This window comes from Canis lupus, chromosome 5, assembly GCF_011100685.1.
Source record: "Canis lupus familiaris isolate Mischka breed German Shepherd chromosome 5, alternate assembly UU_Cfam_GSD_1.0, whole genome shotgun sequence".
Lineage (NCBI taxonomy): Eukaryota > Metazoa > Chordata > Mammalia > Carnivora > Canidae > Canis > Canis lupus.
The window spans coordinates 29,363,990-29,387,500 of NC_049226.1; the positions used below are offsets into that span (position 1 = coordinate 29,363,990).

Sequence of the window (23,511 nt, forward strand, 5' to 3'; positions counted from 1 at the left end):
AGAACAGAACTGCTGAGCGAGAAGAGTAACAGAGGTTGGCTCTGCCTCTGTCTACCCAAAAACCCACACATGTAAATTGAGTGCCTTCAATGTGATGGGACATGTGTTAGATTCTCAGACAGAGCCCTGCTTTTCCATGATCGCATCGTAGTGTCCATCACACTCTGTCAGCCACTAGACTGTAAACTCTGGCAGGACATTGGCCATTGTGTTGTAAGTGCTCAGTAGTTGACAAGGCACCTAAATGGACGTGATAGCCTTCTGGGGGAAGAAGACATATCCCATTGTATAGAGTCAGGATCCTTAGTTGAGAGAAGAAAAGCTGACTGTTGCGGATGTAGCAGAGAAGGAGGGCGTTGAAGATACTGGGTGGCTCTCTAGATTGTTGGAAGTTGTAGAGAATCATGACCAAAGCTAAGTCCCAAACCCGGCAAAACTAGTCCAGTGAGAGACAGTTTCTACGGCAGCTCCCAGTCAATACTACACCTGCATCAGAAACTCAATCTTACCTCCACTGAGAAACTGCTGTTGCTGGGAGCACTGCCAACCAAGCCAGTCACCTCTGCTGCTATCCACATCAGCAACACAAGCAACTGCAGACAGGGCCTGTGTCCTCACTCAAACCCAGATTTAAGTTTCACGTGGATGAGCAGGATTGGCACAGCCTAGGTCACCTTCTGGAGCCCAGCTGCAAGGGAGGCTGGGGATTTGAGATCTAAAGCAAGACAAGCTATTCCAACAGTGATGAGTGACCAAAAATATGACCAGTGTCCACTGTATTACAGCAGTACAGATAGGAGAGAAATCTGAAATATGCTCTCAGAGATAGTGTCTGGTTCTCAGGGAACTTGCATCCTTGAGGAAGAGACTAACAATAAGCATATAAATGACCCTAATGACGGATAGTGCTAGATGCTACAAAGACACATAAAACTGTAAGGTGGGTGTCTAAGACAAGCTTTTCTGAGCTGAGCAAACACCTACATGGCATGAGGGGCAGCCAGCAGAGTCCCTGAGGTAGGAACTGATTTGTCATTTCTAAAAAAAACAAAGGCAGCTGGGGCTAAGTAAGTGAACAGGGAGAGGGTAGAAAACAGGGCTGGAAGAGCACTGGGGCCATATGGTGTAGGGCCACGATTCTGGCCTCTGGAAAGTGGCAGGGGAACAGCATGATCGTTCAGTATTCTAGAACGATCATGCTGGCTGGCTGCTGTGAGAAGAGGGTGGAATCAGGTGAGCAAACAATCAAAGTACGGGCAAGTGGATCAGGTCCACCTGATTTCTGGGGAGAAGTGAGACATGGAGAGAATTTCGAGAGATGAGTGAAAAGTACCCAGGAAAGGAGGTCAGGACGCATCCTGGCAAAGGGAAGAGCAGGAGCAAATGCACAACAGCATGGAAGGCCCTGGAATATTTGCAGAATGCTGAGGAGCCTGGTGAGGTTCCAGAGACAATAGACATCTAGGTCTCCTAGACTGCCAAAGCCTCCAGTGCTGCTCTATGTGAGTAACTCCTCACTCACCAAAGTAAAGTGCAGTGATGGGGGCAGAGCCAGACACGAAGCTGGGGACAGATCTTCCCCAGGGAGTCCAGGCGTCCCCTAGGACTTCCTACAAGTGCAGGAGGGTCATAGTTCCTTGCCCTTCTACCACTCCCTCCTTAGACTGGAGGAAACTGTGGGCCAACCCAGTCCTGTGCCGTTACCATCAAAGCAAAGCTGGTAGTGTGGAAATCAGATAACAGGCAAGATCTAAGGGTGTCAATGTCATTCCCAGGAGAAAATGCCAAGTGACATCTTGTCTTCTATACTTTCTCATCTCTCTTCTGGAGGCAAGTTATGTTCCAGTCCAGACTCCCAGGGACACATACCCTGAGCCCTAAAGGAAGCATTCGAAGTAGGCTGGCCAGAAGAATAAGAGGAGAGTATTTCAGAAGAGAGAACAATACGCAAGTGCCCAGGAACCAGAAGCACCCGAATCCACGGTCAGGCGAACCAGGGCTAGAAAGGCCGGTTGGACTCAGGTTGTGAAATCCTTGGCTGATGGGCTAGACAATCACCTGAGCAACTGATTCTCAAGCCAGATTCCCCACTTGGGTAAAGAAATCAAAACCTCAATGTGCAGTGTATGCTTTAGTCTGCGTGGATGCCAGGGAGTATGTGCTGGCTGGCTCCCATCCACAGATGGAAATCTTCAGATTGAGGGCAGATTGCCCCATTTAGTCTCTACCATCAGTCCTGTTCTTACTGGTAGACTTATCTGAGGCCTAAAAGTCCTATCTGTCCTCACAGTTTTGGGAATTTAGCTGCAATGATGTGGCCTTTATATCATAAAATCTGGGTCAGATGTCAAAGATCTGCACATGTAGAGAGAGGGTTGCAGGCAGGGGCTCACCGCCATTTCAAGCACCCTGGACCCTCTGTCCTTCCGCCCAAAGCGGGACCTGGGCTGCTCTGCACCTCAGCTGTGGGTGTCTCACGTCCCTCCCCGGGTCTGAGCAAGAACCAAACGCGGGCCTGGGAAGTACTGCAAGTGAGCAGGGGCTGCGAGGGCTTCGGAGGGACTTGGCCAAGCACTACCCAGGTCAGGTTCTGCCATGCGCGCAGGGCCCCGGGAAGGAGGCCCAGGTGCAGGAGCCGGCGCCGGGCATCAGGTGCACTGTGGGGTACAGGTGCCACTCTGCGTGCCACGCCCCCCCCCGTCTGCCCTCAGCGGACAGCGGGTAAAAAAAATAACTGTGTATGTGTATGGGCTGTGTATGGGCACAGTGTCAGCCTCCCAACACCTTTAAGGAAACACCTACATCCATGCCCTCCAGCTCTTTTCCTGCAAGCAGATTCCTCGGGGGCGTTTGTTAGCAGGACGGGCCTTTCCCGAAAGCATATGGCCGAGCGGGCTTCCCCAGAGGGGCCCACGGCTGTGCTCCGCGTGCATCTGAGCGCTTACCGTGCACATCCCCCGCCCCAACGCGGCCTGGGTCACACAGGGCTCCCGCGACCCCTGCGACCCTGCACAAGTCCCGCCCATCCGAGCTCTGCTCCTCTCAGCCCCGGCCCTCCCGCCACGATCAAAGACTGACTTCCGGGCCTCGCGAGGCCCATCCCCAGGGCCGGGAGAGGCCGGGCTCCGGCTCTGCTCAGCTGCAACAGGACCGCGGCTTCCGACCAGAAAAGAAACCCGCCACCCGCCGGGGGCCCGTCAGTCAGCCAGCCAGGCCCCGCCCCTTCCGGGCCCGGCCCTCCTCTCGGCCCCGCCCCGCCCCGCCCGCTTCCCGGGCAAGTCCCGCCCCCGCCTCCTGGCCACGCCCCTCGCGTAGGCCAAGCCCCGCCTCCTCGCGCCGGCTCCTCCTCCCCCCGCCCCGCGCGCCGCTTTGCCGCCCCACCTCAGCCGCGGCCCACGCCGGCCCCGCCCCCTCGCCCGGCCCCGCCCCTCGCCCGGCCCCGCCCCCTCGCCCGGCCCCGCCCCGCCCGTCGCCCCAGGCCGGCTCCCGCGCCCTATTTGGGCATCGGGGGGCCGGCGGCGGGAGGCGGCGCGGCGGACGCTGGGTCGGGGAGCCGCGAGGCCGCCGCGTCCTGCCGTCGGAACAATGGGAGTGGGCGCGCGCGGGGCCTGGGCGGCGCTGGTCCTGGGCGTGCTGCTGATGCTGGCGCTGCTCAAGGCGGCTGTGGACAGCGCGGGCCTGGACGGTAGGTGCGGGCGGGCGAGCGGGCGGGGAACCCGAGGCTCCGGCGGGCAGGGCGCGCCACCTGCGGGTCCGCAGGCGCGGGGCGGGGCGGGGCGGGGCGGGGCGGGCCCCCTCTCTAGACCCGCGTGTGGACCCGGGCCGGGAGCCTCGGATGGGCCCCGTGGAGCCCGGACGCCCCAGACGCGGGAAGGGGGAGCTGTGGGGCACTCCCCGCCCCGCCACGGGGGCACCTGCCGCGGCGCACCTGCGGCGCACCTGGGGTGGCGGCTGCCGGGTGTGCGCCCCGCGCGGTGGTGCTGCGGTTCCGGGAGGCGGGGTGGGGGGGGGGCGGGGGGCGGGGGGGTCTGGAAAGTCCCGGAGGATGAGTCTGGGGGCGGGAGGGGCTCGGGGAAGAGCCCGGGGGCGGGCGGCTCGGGGAACAGTCTGGGGGGGCTGGGAACCTCACTTCCTTTGGTCAGCGATTGGAGCTGCTGGTCACCATAATGGCCGGTAAACTACGGTAAGTTATTTTCAGTGACTCGAGTTTTCCCTACTTTTAAGTTCTGTCCACTGGCTGTTTGTTGGACCTTAGAGGAGTTTTATCCAGGAAAAGATAAAGACCTCAGTTCAGGCACAGCACCTGCTTTGCTTAGAATAATCGGGGTGAAAGAGACAACAATTTTCCTTTGTTTTGCTCATTTTCTTGTTCTTTGGCTTTGCTGAATTGTGCACGTCAGAAGTCGGCTTTGCAGACCCGATTCTGAAATTATTTAAGAAAACAATGATAAGCAAATCACATCTATCCTATTTTCAACAGATTGTAAGGTGAACAATCTGGAACCAAATCAGTCTATTTTGGTGCTAAGTTTAAACCAATATTTTTAGGGGAAAGTCTCCCTTTTTTGTTATTTTGTGAAAGTAAACCTTTTTCTTGTCTCTCTGATGAATTACTGATTAGAGAAACTAAGTGTCCTTGCTTTACTTTTTTTTTCCCTAATAACACAGATTTTTTTTTTTGCCCTATTTTAATACTCACTGTTATGTTTATTAAAGTCTCGCTAGAGGTTAATGCTATTTGGAAATCTTGGAATGAATGCTCCATTATAGGAGAGCCTTCATTTCATGAACGAATATAGCCAACAAGAGCTGGAATCCATTTCTACCAACTCTAATGTCACTTTGAAATTAGAATAGAAGGTTCTGTAGAGAATTTCTCAAAACAAGTATCATTATGAAATTCAGTAACTTTTAACAATAATACAAGAGCTTATACAGTATTTTTTACTAGACACCCTTCCTGTGTATTCCCCATTATGCTAATTTAGGCCCACATATCATGCCATTGGATCCTTGCAGTATTAATCTCACTTTATAAACGGAAAAAACTGAGGCTTAAAAATTGCCTAACTTTTTCAATGTAAAACAGCTATTACATGTTTGATTTCAGAGATTAAAAGTCCCAACTCTCAATTTGCCATTTTGCCACTCAAGCCATTTTAGGTGGTGTTGGCTATTCAAGTAGATAATGCTTAAATGTATAATCTGCTATTGCCCAGAATATTGTAGGAGAAGATAAGAACATGGAGATTCTTTTTTTTTTTTTTTTAAATATCCTGCACAGTCTGCTGTGTAGCTTCAAAAATATCCTTAGCTGGAGGAGTGAGGGAGGTGATGAGCAGGTGAGCAAAGCAGTGAGCAGGATTGATATTGGCAGTGCAGGAAGACATGGTGTGGGGGTGGGGTTATTCAATCAGGACCTTTGGTAGCAAGTGGCCAAAACCCACCTGGAACAACCTTAGTGGAAAGCAGGGACTTTACTTGGTCTGCCACTGGAAGTCTAGGGTGACTTCAGAAATGCACTACCAAGTGTTGCAATAGGGCACCAGGAAAAAGTCATTTCCACTCCCTTGATTACACCTGTCAGCTCCCAGGGGAGCTGAGCCATTGTTCAAGTGTTGTCAGCCTGTTGGTGGGGATGATAGTAGGGTTCAGGGAGGGACTTCAAGTAGCAGGGACTTTCTAAAGTGAGTCCCAGGCGCCAGGCACCATCACAGTGGGCAGTTAGGAGAGTAAATTAATCTCTAGTCGGTGCCACTTCATGAATGTAAGTTTCTTCTCTTCCATTTAGTGCATCGTTGTATGTTAATACTTAGTCTCTGTCAAGTAAAGCATCATCCTCTTTAGAGTTGGATGTCCTGGTATTGTCTCCTAGGATACAAAACCAGTGCCTACCCACAGTAGGTGCATCGTAATTGATTTGAAAAGGAGAAAGGCTCTAAAAGAAGAAAGGTCCTAGAGCTACAAAGATCATCAGCTTTTGTCTCCTTTTTCAAGCAAAAAAGGTTGCTGGGACATAATATATCCTGAGTGATGACAGCAGGGAGAGAGAAAGAGGAGGCTCCTGCTGTGGTCTAGGCAGAGGGCTGTGGCACATTGGCCCGTGTATAAATGCATGGATTCCTTTTGTGTTTGGGGGGGGGGTGTGTGGTGACACTGAACAATCACCTGCGAATGGACTGGAGGAGAGAATGGGGACACACAGGAATCGAGGATGACCTCTTGGTGTGGGGACTGAACAGTTGGTAATTCCACCACCGAGAAGCCTGGGAGAGAAGCAAGTTTATAGTAGAAAATCAGCCCTTTCTTTTGGCACTTCCACATATAGGCTTTGTAGTCAAACAGCTTGGTCCAAGTCCAGGCTCTGCCACATACTAGCTAGGTGGCCTTCTCTGGGCCTCACTTTCCTGTCACTGCAAAGTGGTATATTCCTGTCTCAGAATTGTTGGCCAGGCTAAGTGAGCTAGTGCAAGTTACATGCTCCCCAGGAGGCCTGGTGTGGTGGAAGCTCTTTATAATACTGGCAAGTACTTGATGCCAGCTGTTGCATACAGCAGGTATGCACTCGATGCCAGCTGCTGCATATAGCAGGTATACACTCGATGCCTGCTTCTGCCTCCAGTAGGCTGGTACACAAAGCCTAGAGTCATCCCTTCACGAATCCCTAAAGTAAGGGTTGCCCTTAGAGGCATCAGTAAAGGGTCATCTCATTCTAGCAGAGTCATGACCTTGATCTTCTTCATGTTTAATCTTCACACCACATCCTTTGTGATAAATGGAATAATTGCATTAAGAGGAAGAAATTTGCACAGGGTAAAGATAGGTCCTTCAAAGTTGTTATTTCTTACGTTGTAGTTTGAGAGGCTTTTGGGTTAGGGAGTGCTACCTTTGTGAATAATACACTTATTCTCTTCCCATATGCTGCATATATTCAGTATCCCATTATACAAAGACCCAGATTGAGTAAACCACTCTGAAAAGTTGCTTAACTGGGGCATAGAATTCTTCTGAAGTTTTTCCAAATCTTAAGGTACTAATCAAAAATTAAAAGAATCCTACTTCTATAAAAAGGCTTGCAATTAAAAATGAAAATATATAATGAATATATATTACGTATAAAGAATATAACATCACCATCAGGAAAATGAAAATCGAAACCACAAGGAAATATCATTTCACACCTGTCAAAATGCTAGAATAAACAAGAAACAACAGGTGTTGGTGAGGATGTGGAGAAAGAGGAACTCTCTTACACTGTTAGGAATGCAGTGGTGCAGCCACTGTGGAGAACAGTGTGGAGGGTTCTCAGAAATAGAGCTACCTTGTGATCCGGCAGTTCTACTTCTGGATGTGTATTCAAAGAAAATGAGGACAGTTATTTGAAATGATATGTACACCCATGTTTATTGCAGCATTATTTACAACGGCCCGAATACGGAAGCCACCGAGTGTCCCCTGGTAGGTGAGGGGGTCAGGGAACATTACTGGATTATAAAAGGACTGAAATCCTGCCATTTGCAACAATGTGGCTAGAGCTAAAGAGTATTATGCTAAGTGAAATAAGTCAGAGAAAGACAAACACCAGATGATTTCACTCAGATGTGGAGTTTAAGGAAAAATGAACAAACAGAGAAACAAACTCTAAAGTATAGAGAACAAACTAGTGGTTGCCAGAGGGGAAGTAGGAAAGCAACAGAAAGTCCTACCCACTCATCTTGTGTCCATGGTATGAAGATAAGGGTCTCCGTGGTAAGAGGCCCCGGGTGCTGAGCGTAGAAGGGGCCCTCACAGGCGGTCGGCTGTGCTCCCGAGAGCGTGTCCTTGCGTGGGCGAGCGCACTGCAGTAGCCAGCCCACGGTCAGTACCACGTAGGCCCCGTGTGTTCTGCCCTGAAAACCCCGGTGAGATAGTCCCGTGCTCCCTGGCAGTTGAAGGTGTTTCCCAGCAGCAGTGGCCGAGGCAGAACCTGCGTGCAATGCTGTGCCTTCCCGCACGCCCCACCACACCCAGCGGCCGGCGTCCTTAGATGTTGGATGCTTTTTCATCACAGGATGTGTTTTGTTTTTATAGGATCTCTAAACACAAAGAATTCAATGCCTTCAGGAAACCACAGTGCTAACCCAACAGGTGAGTTTAAGAAGGTTTGAGCAATAGATGTCACCTGTCTAGGATGCAGCAGGTCGAAGGGGCTGGGCAGGTACAGGAAGCTGTGCCCCGACCTGTGGGCACCATGGCTGCTGCTTCCCGAAGCCCTGCGGCTTCCGTCCGGGTGGCCGTCCCAGGCATCGTAAGAGCGGCTGCCGCGTGGATCATCGTTCTCCGCCTCACCCAGTGTGAGTAACGCTGAGTCTTTCCGTCTGAGCATCCTGGGCTTCCACCCTGAGTTTCCAAGCCCATTTTTAGGCGCAGAGGCTTTGTCCGCCGCATGTAGATTAGGAATAGGACTCCCGGCATCTGCCGGCCTATGGGTGGGACAGGCCACCCTCACTGGTCAGCGGGGCCACCTCCAGGGAGCCTGCCAGAGTTTCGCCTACCGCGTGGCTCCCCTGCCTGCACAGTCTGGGACAGAGGGTGTCCCCTCGGGAGGCCTGAGGCCACAGGGGGAAGGAGGTCCGCAGTCAGCCACCGCATGCGTCTGCTCATCTCCTTCTCTGGGTGCTGAGTTGGACGTGAGGAAACGGCACATGCGCCTGTCACCAGCCCTGTTTGTCTGCCCGACACTCACCAAGTGTCCCCCATGTGCCGAGGCATTGTAGGGCTGAGGTACCAAGTTGTCCTGGCCTGGCTCCTGGGAGTCGTCATGGGCTTTTTGTCTTATTTCTCTGTGGGAGAGTACACACAACAGGACACCAGCCAGGGAGCCTTCCGCAGTGCACATTTGGGCGGCAAGAGCACTCACAGTCCTGTGCCCCCTGTGCCGCATTGTTAGCAGCATCTCACGCTCTGCCCACCTCACATTCTCACCCTCATCCCCACTTCTCAGCGTCTCTGCCGTGGCTCCTGGCTTCCATCTGAATCGAGAACCTTCTATTTCAGCTTTCCTGATTCTGCAGCAAAGTTTCATTTGGGGAGAAGAGACTAGAGCAGTTGCTGCAAACTGTAATAATGATTATTGCCGGGCACATAAGGGAGGGTTTTTAAAAACATCTTGTTAGATTATTAGGTGTCTTTTACTGAGAGCCTACAATGTGGGAGAAACTTCTCACACGTTTGCTAACTGAGCAGTGCTGAGCTGGGGATGGTTCTGCATCACACGGATGGAGCGAGCAGACACCCAGACTGGTTAGGACCCTGCCCAACATCACACAGCATGCTCGGGATTTGATTCCAAACCTGTGCCCCTTCACCACGTTTCCTGAAACTGTGGTGTGGTCTTACCTTTGGAAATGCTTTTCAGTGGAGAAGTCCCACTGCTAGCCGTTGTCAACAGTTGTCAGAGATTAACACGGTACTTTGAGATCACCTCCAGGGTCCATGTGATGATTCCAGATGCCCCGTCTAGCACTTGGAAATTCACAGGAAAAAAAAAAAAAAAAGAAATCATTGCCTCAAAACGTTTTCCTAAAAACATCAGATAATACAGTAATAAAAACTTCGTGTAACACTTCCCACAACCGTTACAGTATTCTTCTTATATCCTCTTTGAATCTTGAAAATTCTTAGGTAACATGTTGAATGTGCGTATTTTTGTAGGACATTATGCTTAGTATTTTGTCTTTTGTGGTAACAGGCCCTTCTCATGTGGAAACACTGTTTTTGAACATTACCAGTTTTTTTGGTGCTGTTGGTCTAATGTGGTTTATTTGGCGTCACTTCCAAAATGATAGTCACATTTTTCTTTGGCAAACTCCTATGTTCTGTTACTGGAGGCATACGGGCCTGGGAAGCATGCAAACCGCCCACAGTCCTGCTGGCAGCATTGTTGCCTATTGCTTTTATAGGGCTCACCATGTTGGGTTCGGCAAATGTTCTTTCCCTGTTTTGTTTACTTTTTGGTCTCTATCTAATTTCCTTGAGAGTGGGACCCATGACTTACTCATCCTAACACCGGGCCTGGTACACAGGAGGGAATGCACGTGTTGGTTAAGCTGAACCGAGGAACCAAGTGCATATTTTACTCCCAACTCACTTTATGGACGAGCCACTGTGTGTGGTTTGCAGACATACCTGGTCCATGCTCCAGTGTGACCCATTATTACAGCTGTTTTGTCGTCGTCATTGTTTGAACAGTGGGATGGATACTTGAGGTCAGAGAAGCAGGAGTTGAGGTCACCCTCCCGTTGTACCACTCTGTTATATGTAAGCGTTGTGTTTCCTTTTATGCCCTAATCGTTATCTGAGGATAGCCATATCTTTGACCTTCTATGCGGGGCCTTATTTAGTTTTAGTAATTATACAGAAATTTTTTCACTTGGGGGGTGGACAAAAAGACTACAGGATTACCCAAAATGTAATCATGATTATTGTTGGGTAGTTGAGAGGAGTTTTTTAAAAATGTGTTTTACTAGATCATTTGCATATTTTCAGCTTGTAGAGAAAATAATTTTTCCCACTTTAGATGTAGTCAGAGGGCTTCGATTTTAGGGTCTGTGGATGGATGAATTTATTTTTTACGGTGTAAGGATGTCACATACCCAGATTTTTTTTCATAACAGATTTGGGCAAAGATACAAGAGAATGTGACATGGTTCAGAATGGACAGCATTTCCCATCTGTAGCCAGAACTCTGAGCCAGTAGCTCAAATGCCCTCTCCTTGACCTCTTATTACTGATGCTTCCCAAGAAGAGGAATCCGAGAGGTGGAAGGGATGACTGTCTGGGGGGAAGGCCCTCTTTTCGGGCATAATTTGAACCAGGCCAGTTTCAGAGCAGTCCATTACCCTCAATGTCCCATGTGTACAGAATGGCTTCTGGCGTGGTAGCCCACCCTTGGTTCCACCATTTTGGCCTCTTGTTGGTGTGGTTTTATCCACAGATGTGGCAGGACTATAGCAATTTTGAGCAGATGGACTTGGCTTGGGCTCAGATTTCAGCAGCTTCCCTAACTGCTCTGAAAAACTCACTTGTTCTTACAGAACCACATCCGTTTCTCCAGGACTGGTTATTGTGTTCAACACATGTTTCTGGGATGGCATTTGAAAATGAATGGTAACTTTTAACATCATCAGATGTTGTCTTAAGGAATGCAGAGTGGAAAATCTTGCAATATTATGTTCATTGAACAGATGTTTGTTTTGTCTGCCCACTGCACCAGGCGCTGTTTTAGTCTCGGGCAGGAAGTGGTGAATAAGACAGGTGAGTCCCTACTCCCATAAAGGGTACCACACCAGCAGATACAGACTAAGGAGAGAAACAACTAAGGAACTCGGGGTCAGGTGGTGATTGACAAAAATAAATGGTGTAGACTGAATATATACACAAGTCAACTGGGAAACGTGGCAAAAGCTTGGGAAGGGCTACTTCAGATGAGGCTGTTGGGGAGGAGCCGCCATCTGACAAGACTATGATGGGAGGGAGGACAGCCCTGTGGATACGGAGTGAAGGGCACTGCAGGTAGACAGGTGCCCTGAAACAGGACTCGTGTGCAGGGACATGGGCAGGTCATGGGCTGGCACAGTGGTGGCACGAGTTACATCATTACATGTAGGAGAGGAGGAAGTGGAAACCATGTTTCAGATGCACTATGATATTTTGAGATGTCAAAAATATAGTAGAGCAGGGGTGCCTTGGTGGCACCGTCAGTTCAGCGTCTGACTCTTGTGACTCTTGATTTCAGCTCAGGTTGTGATCTCAGGGTCCTGGGATTGAGTCCTGCATTGGACTCCCTCTCAGTACAGTCAGCTTGGGACTCTCTCCCTCTCTTTCTCTGCCCCTCCCCCATCTCATGCATGCTCACTCTCGCTCTTTCTCTGAAATGAATAAATAAATCTTAAATGTGTGTGTGTGTGTGTGTGTGTGTGTGTGTGTGTGTATAGTAGAGGAGACCAGAAATGTGGATTCTGGCCACTATGTTCACTTTTCTGAGTCTTTCTTGTGCGAGGGGTAGTAGGGTGGTTAGCTCTCAGGCATTAAAATGCTCCAGTGTTTCTGGATCACTGTGCACCCCAAAGACTGCAGGTGCAATGGTGAGTTGGAACACTCTTGGTGTTTTCTTCACTGAAGCATGCCTCTGTCCTAAACTAGTTGTAGGAGCCAAATGAGATGCTCCCAGTTCACATCAGAAAGTGCTGCTCTATTTTATTGTGATGTGAATAAGAGAAAAAGAACAGTTTGAGGAATATTAGAATGCAAAGGCAGGAAGAACAAAAGACGGTATAGAAGACAAACTTGCACTTGTCTACCCTCCCAGCACCTGCCCCATGAAAGGGTTGACCCTGGGCAGAAGGCTGGCTCCCAGACTGCGGTGTCCCATCTGTAATGCCCGTGAAAGTCAGGGTCCTGTACACTGGGGTGCAGGAGGGCCCTTCCAAGCCTGAGCTTGGGGATCCAGCCCATGGGACTCATTTTACCTTTTTTGATCCATAGAAAGCTGGTAGGCTTGCTCCGGGCTCCCCCGACATCTGTCAGACTCGTTGATGGCTCCCACCTCCTGTGTGGCAGTACAAGGGGATTTCTCAAGAATGTTCCCAGGTGTACAAAGGTGTCTCTTCCAGAGACATGGATATGCTTCCTAGAGTGTCCCAGAGGGGTGTCGGGCACTTACTTGGTCTTTGGCATCTCACCCTTTTGTTCATCTATTATCTTACTTTTTCTTACTATGTAATTTCTTCACAACTAATTATAAAATACAAGGAAGGCACATACGTGATGAAAAATTTCATGCAGTGCGTAAACATACGCAATACGTGCTTCCAGCCTTCCTGTGGGCACTGAGCCCCACCCAGCCCTATTCCCAGGTGCGCTGTTACAGCTCAAAGCCCAATTCCTTACTTTCACCCAGAGATCTTCTCCTGTGTTTATCCCCGTTAATGGAACCACCATCATATGGTGTCTATAGCCAGAAATGTCACCAGTTTCACATGGATCCTTCCAAAAATTCATGCAAGCATAATTCATCTATAGTATAGACGCTTGTTATTAACATTAATGTGTAATGCTGAGTGTACTATGCTCTGCCCAGCTGGTCTCACCTAAACCTCATTGCTCCTCAAGGCTGATTGCTCTTCCTCAGCCACGTGCTCTTCCATGGAACAGATGCAGCATAACGCACTCACCCAGCCCCCTGTTGATGCACATGTAGGTTATTTGCAGCCTTTGCTGTGTCGAGTGGGGCTGCAGTGAGTGTCCTCCCTGGTCCACCTTGGTATACCTCTGCAAGGGCTCTTTTCTAGTGGTGGAGTTGCTGAGTCACATGGTGTATTATTTTAACTGGGTATGTTGCTAAATTTTCTTCCAAGAACATAACACATGTTTACTCCCACTGGCAATAAAAGGGACCTGTTTGCTACAGACTCAGTGGCACTGGGAAATAGCAAGCATTTTACTGTTTGCTAAACTGAGATGTGATTAATAAACATGTCCTGTTTGGAGTTAGTCTCAACTCAGTTGAAGGAATCTATTTTCATATTGATTTGGAGGGCTTTTGGGGGGTTCTTTTAAAAAAACACTTCTTTAAGATATATTTCACATACTGTACAATTTCAAATGTACAATTTGGTGGTTTGCGGTATATTCACAGATATGTACGGCCATCATCACAGCCCATTTTAGAGCATTTTCATGTCTCAGAGACAGATCCTATAGTGGTGACCCCCTCATCCACCAGCCGAACCCCTGCCCTAAGCAACCACTGATCTGCCTCTGTCTCTGGATTTCCTCCCAGACTTTGATGGGTGTGGAATCCTGTGGTATGTGTCTTCAGTGGGCAAAGTTTCCAAGGTTCATCCAAGTTGTAGTGCATCTTGTATGGCCGAACGCTATTGCTCCTGCATTCATTTGTCGATGGACACGTGGGCTATTTCTGCATTTCAGCTGTTGTGACACAGCTATAAACGTTGGTGGACATGTTTTGGTGGAAGTCTGTGCGTGGGCGTGTCACTTGGGAGAGTTGATGGGTCACAGGAAAGTACTGTGCTTAAGGACCTGCCAGGCTGTGCCCACCACTGCCGCTGCACCTTCAGTTGCGCCGGCAGCGAATGACAATGTTGCGATGGTTTGAGTCTGCCTGTCCTCGTGGGTATGGGCGATACTGAGATTTGTAAGAAACATGTATTGGGTCATTCAGATGGCCAGAATATATTCCCCATGTGTATTGGTCATCGTCTGTGGTTCCTGGCGGCCAGCTCCTAAACCCATGGAGTTTCCTAGAGTTTCCTAAGCCTTAAGAGTGGTCAAGTTGTTTTTTGTTACACTAATGAGGTGATCCTAGGGCACAGGGCAAAGGGGGGGCTGGACCAGCCACTGGGTTAAATGGTTGGTGCTCCGCCCACCCACAGCCCTCCAGACTCTGGGGAGCATGGGGGAGCTGGAGATTCAGTGGCCCATAGCTAATGACTTGGGCACAACTGTGTGGTGAAGCCTCCATAAAAACCCAGACAGCTTGGGGAGAGCTTCTCATTGGTCAACAGGTAGGGATGCGGGGAGAGTGGCACCTGCTGAGGGCCTGGAGGCTCTGCCCTTCCCCCTGACTCATCCTTGTCCTCCAGCCCTCCTCCCCCCCCATTCCCTGCACCTGTTCTACACTTCCTCTGGCTGCTGCTTCATGTCCTTAGTCCCTGAGCTGTGAGCCACTAGCAAAGGAAGGTAACCTGAGGTCATTGGAACCTCTCAGCTGCAGCAGGTGCTCAGAAGCACAATGACTGGGGCACAGGAGGGGGCTTGTGGGTGTTGTGGGGGGCCATGCCTTTAGCCCTGGGATCTGATGCTGTCTCCATGTAGGTAAGTGAGGACAGTTCTCAGACACCCCGCTGCTGTCCCAACAGTTATAGGGACCCTCTCACCCTGAGTTGGGATTGGGAACCCCATGTTATTAGGAAAGCACATCTCATTGTGGCTCTAATGGGCTTCTCCTCATGGACTAGTGGGGGTGAGCATCTTCTCACATGTTCATTGGTCAGTGGTACATCATGGAGAGAAGTCTGTTCCCATCCTTGCCCACTAGTTAACTAGGTTGTCCTTTCAGTACCTTGTCTGTGCTGCCTCATTTTTTTATGACTGTGAAAATAGCACATAGTTTGGAAATATATTTTTTAAATCATTTAAATTAGTCTCACCGAGTGTTTTTAGTTTTTTTAGAATTCAAACTTAACTACATGGACATCGTTTCTTAAAGAGGGAACTAACCCTCTTGTATAAAACCCATCACTGGGGAACAACTAGTTAAAAAATGACAAATTGAGTGTATTCCAAGTTTGGTTAAGAACTGGTTTGACTGCTTTCACCCTACAGTGAATTTGATTTGCTGGAGTTTTGTGCCCCCACCTCCTGGTTACATGTGCTCTCTGACATTTTGTGACATTTTGAAGAAGACAGAATTATTGCTTTCCTCTTCAGTGAACTCGGGCCAGTTATTTAACCTCTTTATGCCTCACTTCCTTCTAGAGGAAAAAAAGCTGGTAAAATACAGGTGTTTCCTGGGACAAATGAGATAATAGGTAGAGCACCTGCCTTTCATACAGCCCCTGGCACAAACTAAAAACTAAATGTGCTCCTCCTTGCTCTCTGGTCACAATGACCTTTTGTTGGTCCCTCCAGTGTCCACCTTCTCTGCCAAGGGGCCTTTGCACATGCTCTTCTGGTTCTCTGAAGAGCTCTTCCCTCTTGCCTCTGCCTGGTTAACACCCATTCAGCTTCCCATTTCTGTGCAAGCTTCTCTGGGTTCCAGACCCACAGAGGACCCTCTCTACCTGATGGTTTTAGTCTGCCTCAGCAAACAAGTCAGCTTTGCCAGGGGCTTGCTGGCTTCAGGTACCATCTCGTTCCCAGTGCTCTGTGTTTGTTGAAACAAGGAGAAACATGCTCGGGGAGGAGGAAGTCAGTTTCCAGTCTCCAGCCTCACCTGTGAGATTCCTGGAAGCTCCTTTGTCAAGGTAAATCATGCCCAGCACTCCCCCCAGTGTGCTGGGAATTGGAAGCAGGGCCTTTCCCTCCACGGTGACGAGGAACAGGGCTTCAGTGTTAATGGGAGACTTGCTGCACTTGTGTAACTGTGACCCAGGGGAATGCTGTTTTCTTGGCTTGTGTTCTGATGAAGCCTCCCAGCAAAGCCTGATGTGATGTGCAGGGAAGTGGTCAGATGGGCCGCTCAGATCGAAGAGGATGGCAGGGACCTGGCCTGGCTTACCAGGGCCGTGATGCTGATCTGGGGGTACTGGGGTTCAGCCCGGTGACCTTGTGGCTGTGCCCTGACCTGAAGGAGTGGCATGAAGGTGATGTGGGGGCTGGGGGTTTGGGGTTTAATAGCGCCGTGGGAAGCCACTGCAGGTTTTGAAACAAATCTGCCCAAGTGGGATACAGGTCTGGATGGCAGTGACAGAGATGGAGAGGAGGTGTTGGCTGGCTGGACGCAGCAGGTGTGCAGAGGGGGCAGCTGGCAGCTGGGTATTGGGGTTGGTGCTCAAGTGGCTTTTTGGCCAGTAAAACCAGACACCTGGCACTGTGGGCCTCAGGATTATCACAGGTGGAGAAGTGAGGCCTGAGGACAGCAGAGAGATGCCTGCAGGATGGAAGGCGGGGGGGGGGCAGTGTCCCAGTGGGGACGGCCTCGTGAGGATGACAGGCCGCAGGACTGCACTTAGGTCATGTGGGGAGTGAGAGGATGCCCCCGTATTGTGCTTCCTGGTCCCAGAGCAAGATGGTGTGTCAGTGTGGAAATCCTGCAGTTTGAATGGTCGGCAGCCCACTTATCAGATATAAATCTGGGGGAATAAATCTCAGACATGGTCATCTGTTGGTTACATTATTCCATTTTTATTTTATTTATTTTTCTCATTAAACTTTTGTTTTAGTGGGTCTCAAAATTCTGTGACAGATTTTTGGTCAAATTGTTTCCATTAAAAAGTACTGATTTAAAAAACTAATAACTTAAAACTGCCACACACGCACAGAAAAAAACAAATGGGCCACAAAACATTCTCCTTTCCTTCCGAAGGTTTTACGATGCATTATCATTAACCAGTCTTTACTATTAAACTTAAATGGCCAATTGACACACAGTTCTTTTTTTTTTTTTTAATTTTTTGAAGAGTTTATTTATTTATTCATGAGAGACACAGAGCCATAGGCAGAGGGAGAAGCAGGCTTCATGGAGGGAGCCCTATGTGGGACTCGATCCTGGGACTCCAGGATCACACCCTGCGCCAAAGGCAGATGCTCAACCACTGAGCCACCCAGGTGTCCCTTGACACACAGCTCTGAGACCGTTCTTCCACCACTGATTAAGACTGGGGTGGCAGGTATTGGGGATAATATTCACTCAGCCTTCTGAGCTTTCTGGGCAGGCTTGGTGACTTTGCCAGCTCCAGCTGCCTTCTGGTCCACTGCTTTGATGACACCCACAGCAACCGTCTGTCTCACATCATGAACAGCAAAACGGCCCAGAGGAGGATAGTCAGAGAAGCTCTCAACACACATAGGTTTGCCAGGAACCATATCAGCAATGGCAGCATCCCTAGATTTCAAGAACTTGGGACCATCTTCCAGCTTTTTTCCAGAACGACGATCTATCTTCTCCTTCAGCTCAGCAAGCTTGCAAGCCATGAGCTGTGACAATCCAGCACAGGTGCGTATCCAGCACTGATTTGGCCTGGATGGTTCAGGATACTCACCTGGGCCGTGAAGCCAGCTGCTTCCATTGGTGGGTCATTTTTGCTGTCACCAGACACGTTGCCACGACAAACATCCTTGACAGATACGTTCTTGACATTGAAGCCCACATTGTCCCCAGGAAGAGCCTCACTCAAAGCTTCATGGTTCAGCGTTAAAGCACACTGTCATCTCAAGGGGATTGATTAATCTCCGTTAACTCTGTTTACCCCATAGTCTGATAAAGAGAAAACCAGCAGTAGCTTTATAGGTAACGGAATCATTATTGTGAATCATTTATGACTTTCTCCAGAGAAAACAGACTTAACACTGTGTCCTACAGAAACTCCGGTAGCTTTTACCATAGAAGTGTATGTATTAAGATCGCCTGTTTCACAGAGACATGAGGACACTTTTTTTAAAATAATTGTAATGCTAGTACTACACTTAAAAGTTAACTTTTTTATGGCTTTAATGAGGAATAATTGACATTGTGTAAATTTAAGATGTGAGCATAACTGCTTGACTTACACTGTGAGGTGATGGCCACTCAACACCCATCATCTCATAGATAGAAAAAAAAAAGGAAATAATAAAAAGAAAAATGCTTTTTTGTTCATATGAAAGAACTTTGAGGATTTCCTCTTAATTTTCCTGCATCTCATACTGTGGTGTTAACCAAGGTACTGTGTGGTGCATTACATCTCTGGTACTTACCTTACACCTGGAAGTCTCCTCCTGGCACACCTTCATTCACCTCCCCCTCCCTCACTCCTGCCATGACCACAAAGCCGATTTCTTTTTCTGTGAACTTGGTTGGTTTCTTTGTCTTAAATTCCACGTGTAAGTGAGATCATGTAGTATGTGGCTTTGTCTCAGTTTTCTTAACATGATGCCTTCAAGGGCTATTCATGTTGCTGAAAATGGTGGGAATTCTTCCTTTTTTATGGTTGGTAATACTCCATTGTGTATATTAACTCGCTCATCCACTGATGGGCGTAGATAATGCTGCTGTAAACATGGGGCACAGGTATTTCTTGGGCACAGTGATCTCATTTCCTTTGCATAAATATCCAGCAGTGGACTTGCTGGATCTCATGGTACACCTATTCTTCATTTTTTGAGGAATCTCCATACTGTTTCTCCAGTGGCTGCACCACTTCACAGTTCTGCCAACAGTGCTCAAGATTTCCCTTTTATCCACATCCATGTCTTTTTGATCTTACCCATTCTAACAAGCATGAGAGGACGCCTCCTCACAGTTTGATTTGCATTTTATTTTACTGAGTGATTATGAGTATCTTTTAATGTACTTGCTGACCATTTGTATATCTGGTTTGGAAAAATGCCACTTTTAATTGGATTAAAGATGTTCTGCTATGGAGTTGTAGGAGTTCTTTTAATCTTTTTAAAACGATAGTTGGCATACAAACTTAGCTTCAGGTGTCCGACATAGTGATTTGACAGTCATGTACATTACAAACTGCTCACCACAGTAAGTCTGGTTACCATCTGTCATCAGTTATTACCTTATTCACTATACTCCCTCTGCTGTACTTTAAATCTCTGTGACTTCTTTATTTTATAGCTGGAAACTTGAACGTTTTAATCCCCTTCACCTGTTTTACCCATCTTCCCATCCTCCACCCTGATGGCAATCACGAGCTCTTATATTTGAGTCTCTTTTGTTTTTTCATTTGGTTTTTTAGATTCCACATTTAAGTGAGATCGTAAGGGATTTCATTTCTCTTTCTCTGACTTACTTCATTTAACATAGTACCACTAAGGCCATCCATGTGGTGGTGGATGGCAAAGTTTCACTCCTTATGGGCAAGCAGTATTCCACTGAACAATCTATGCTCATTATATATCCTCTATTCATTGATCTATTAATGGACACGTAGGCTGCTTCCTTAATCTTGGCTGTTGTAAATACTGTGGCAGTAAATAGGGATGCAGTACCTTTTTGAGTTATGGTTTGCATTTTCTTCAGATAAATACCTGTAAGTGGAATTGCTAGATCATATGGTAGTTTTACTTCTACTGTTTTGAGGGACCTCTGTACTGTTTTCCAGAGTGGCTGCACCAATTTACATTACTAGCAATAGTGCATGAGGTTTGCTTTTCTCCATATCCCCACCAACACTTTCAATTCTTTTTGGTAATAGCCATCCTGACAAGGATGAGGTGATAGTTCATCGTGGTTTTGATTTGCATTTGCCTGATAATAAGTGACGTTGAGCATCTTTTCATGTGTGTTTTGGCCATTTCTATGTCTTCCTTAGGGAAAAAAGTTTTTTCAAGTCCTCTGCCCATTTTTTACTCAGATTGTTTTTTGTGTTGAATTGAACAAGTTCTTTATATATGTTAGATATTAGCTCTGTACCAGAGATATCATTTACAAATGTCTTCTCCCATTGATGGTTTTCTTTGCTGTATAAAAGCAAATATTTTGGTACAGCCATGATTGATTGTTTTTGCTTTTTTTTATCCTTGCCTGAGGAGACAAATACAGAAAATACTACTAAGACTGTTTTCTCCTGGGAGTTTTATGATCTCAGGCCTTATATTTAGGTTTTTAATCCAGTTTGAGTTTATTTTTATCTGTGTAAGAAAGTGGTCTAGTTTCATTTTTTTGCAGATAGCTGTCCAGTTTTCCAAATACCATTTATTGAGGAGATATCTTTTCCCCATTGTATATTTGCCTACTTTATCTTAGATTAATGGATCATTTAAGCTTTTTTTTTTTTTTTCTGGGCTCTGTGTTGGGCTCCACTGATCTATGTCTGTCTATATTCTGCCATACTGTTTTGATTGCTGTAGCTTTGTCATATAGGTTGAAATCTGAATGTGGTACATCCAGCTTTATTCTTAGGATTGCTTCGGCTTTCCAGGGTCTTTTATGGTTCCCTACACATTTTAGGATTATTCTAGTTCTATGGAAGATGTCACTGGTATTTGATAGGGATTGCATTAAATCCATAGTTTGCTTCCGGCTGTTTGAGTATCTTAACAATGCAGTATACATCAGAAGATTGCAGGTTTGCAGACCATCGCAGTAAAGCAAGTCATGAATTTTATGGTTTCCCAGTACATGTAAAGTTGTTTACACTATAGTCTATTAAGTGTGCAATTGGATTATGTCTTTAAAAATGTACATACCTTAATTTAAAAATATTTTATTACAAAAAGAATGCTAACCATTATGAGCTTTCCAGGAGTTTTAATCATGGATCACTGTAACAACAACAACAACAACAAAAAGAGAATATTTTAACTATTCTGAGAATAACCAAAATGTGACAGACACGAAGTGAGCCAGTGCTATTGGAAAAATGGCACCAGTGGAATTACTTGATGATATAGTATTGCCACAACCTTCACTTTGTGGAAAAAATTCATTATCTGTGAAGTAGATAAAGCAAAGTGCAGTAAGACAAGATATAAATTATTCCCTTCCATGAGCATGGCATATCTTTCCATTTATATTTGTGTCATATTTAGTTTCTTCCATTATTGTCTTTGGTTTTCAGAGTACAGTGATTTGGTTAAAGTGATAGTTTATTCTTTTTTTATTAGTAGGATTGTTTCGCTTTTCCATTTATAACTGCTGTATAGGTACACAACCAATTCAGGAATACGAATTTTGTATCCCGCAACTTTATTGAATTCATTTATTTTAATAGTTCCTGGGTAGATTCTTTAGACTTTTCTAAGGATAGTATCCTGTCATCTGCAAATAGTGAAAGTTTACTTCTTCATTACCACTTTGGATGCCTTTTATTTCTTGCCTGACTGCCATGACTAGGGCTTCTCCTACTAGTTGAATGAAAGTAGTGAGAGTGGGCCTCTTTATCTTGTTCCAGATCTTAAAAAGCTCTTAGCTTTTTTACCCGTCAGTGTGATGTTAGCTGTGAGTTAGTCATATATGGCCAATATTACATTGAGATTTGCTCCCTTATTACCACTTTGTTGAGAATTTTTTATCATGAATGGATGTTGATTTTTTTTTTTTGTCCAGTGCTTTTTCTGCATTTGTTGAGATATTTTTATCGATCATTTTGTTAATGTAGTGTACCACGTTGATTTGTAGGTAGGGAAACATCCTTGTATCCCTGGAATAAATCTCACTTTGTTGTGGAGAATGATCCTTTTGACGTATTGCTGAATGCTGTTTGCTCATATTTTGTGGAGGATTTTTGCATCCATGTTCATTAGAAATATTGGCCTGTAGTTCTCTTTTTTATTGGTGTCTTTGGCTTTAGGATCAGGGTAATGCTGGCTTTATTGAATGATATTACAAACATAACTGCCTCTGCAGTTTTTTGGACTAGTTGGTAGGGTGGGTATTAATATATTTTCAGATGTTTGGTAGAATTGGCCTGTGAATCCCTCTGGTCCTAGACTTTAGTTTGTTGGGAGTTTTTTACTGCCAGCTCAACTTCTTTTCTAGTCATTGGTTTGTTCAAATTTTTCATTTTCTTCTTGGTTTCTAGGTTGCCCAGTTTGTTGGCATAATTATTCACAGGGGTCTCTTACCCCTTGTGGTTTTGTACTATTGGTGTAACTTGTCCTGAGTTTCTGATTTTGACTTCTTCCTTTTTCTTGATGAATCTGGCTAAAGGTTTTCAAAGAATTGTTCTTGGTTTCAGTGATTTTCTTTTGGTATTTTTTGTTTTTCAGCTTCTCTAAGTATCTGTGTTGATTTGAAATTTCTCCTGCATCTTGAGGTAGGCCTGTATCACTGTAAGCTTCCCCCTTAGAACAGTGTTGACTGTGCCACAGATTTGGGGATGTTTTCCTTTGCATTAGCCTCAGGGTGTTTTTTTATTGCATCTTAGATTTCTTCCTTGACCCACTGATTGTAGTGACATGTTGCTGAGCCTCTACCTGTGTTGTTTCCAGTTTTTCTTGTAATTGACTTCTGGTTTCATACTCTTGTGTTTGGAAAAGGTGCTTGATAGGATTTGTCTTAAACTTACTGAGACTTGTTTTGTGACCCCACATGTGCTCTGTTTCCTGTGCCCTTGAAAGACAGTGTGTCTTCTGTTGTGTTTGGCTGGAAGGTTCTGCCCATATCTGTCCGGCCCATCCATCTGGTGTGTCGTTTACAGCTACTGCTTCCTTGACGATAGTCTGTCTGGGCAATTGATGTAAATGGGGTTTGAAAGTCCCCTGCTGTTGCCAGTTTCTCCTTTATTTATCTCAGGAATGTGGATACTAAAATTGCTATAGCCCCTTATGGAGTTGATGCCTTTATCATTATGTAACACCTTTCTTTTGTGTAACACCTTTCTTTTCTTTCAAAGTCTGTTTTGTGTGATATGAGTATTGTTTCCCCAGCTTTCTTGTTATTTCCATTTGTGAGGACTATCTTTTCCCACCCTCATGCGCTCAATGTGTGTGTGTGTCATTGAGTCTGCAGTGAGTCTCTGAAAGGCAACATGTCTTTCAGAGGAGACATGGATGGGTCTCTTCTCCCTTCAGTCACCCTGTCTTTGGACTAGAGCGTTAAGTCCATTTACATTTAAGGAAATTATTGATATGGCAGTACTTGCTGCCATTTGGTTGCTTCCTGATTTTTGTAGTTCTTTGTTCCTTTTTTCTCTTGCTCTCCCCTTGTGATTTGATGAATTTCTTCAGTATTTGGATTTCTTTTTCTTTGGTTTTTGTGAACCGGCATACCTTGAAGATATAGCAGTTTCAATTTCAGTCTGCCACAATAAAACGAGTTAAATTAATATTTTCATTTCCCAGTGTACTTAAAAG

General features: G+C 46.6%; 1 protein-coding gene across 1 annotated transcript in view; it reads left to right on the forward strand.

The window, feature by feature from the left end:
- Positions 1 to 3,504: 3,504 nt before the first annotated feature.
- The window catches only part of TMEM123 (transmembrane protein 123), a 58,250-nt gene continuing 38,243 nt past the window's right edge, over positions 3,505 to 23,511 (forward strand). Inside the window, exons 1-2 of the mRNA XM_038536355.1 lie at positions 3,505 to 3,685; positions 8,071 to 8,127. Of these exons, the coding sequence (XP_038392283.1) occupies positions 3,586 to 3,685; positions 8,071 to 8,127 (157 nt within the window). The 5' untranslated portion in view covers positions 3,505 to 3,585. The remainder of the gene's footprint in view (positions 3,686 to 8,070; positions 8,128 to 23,511) is intronic.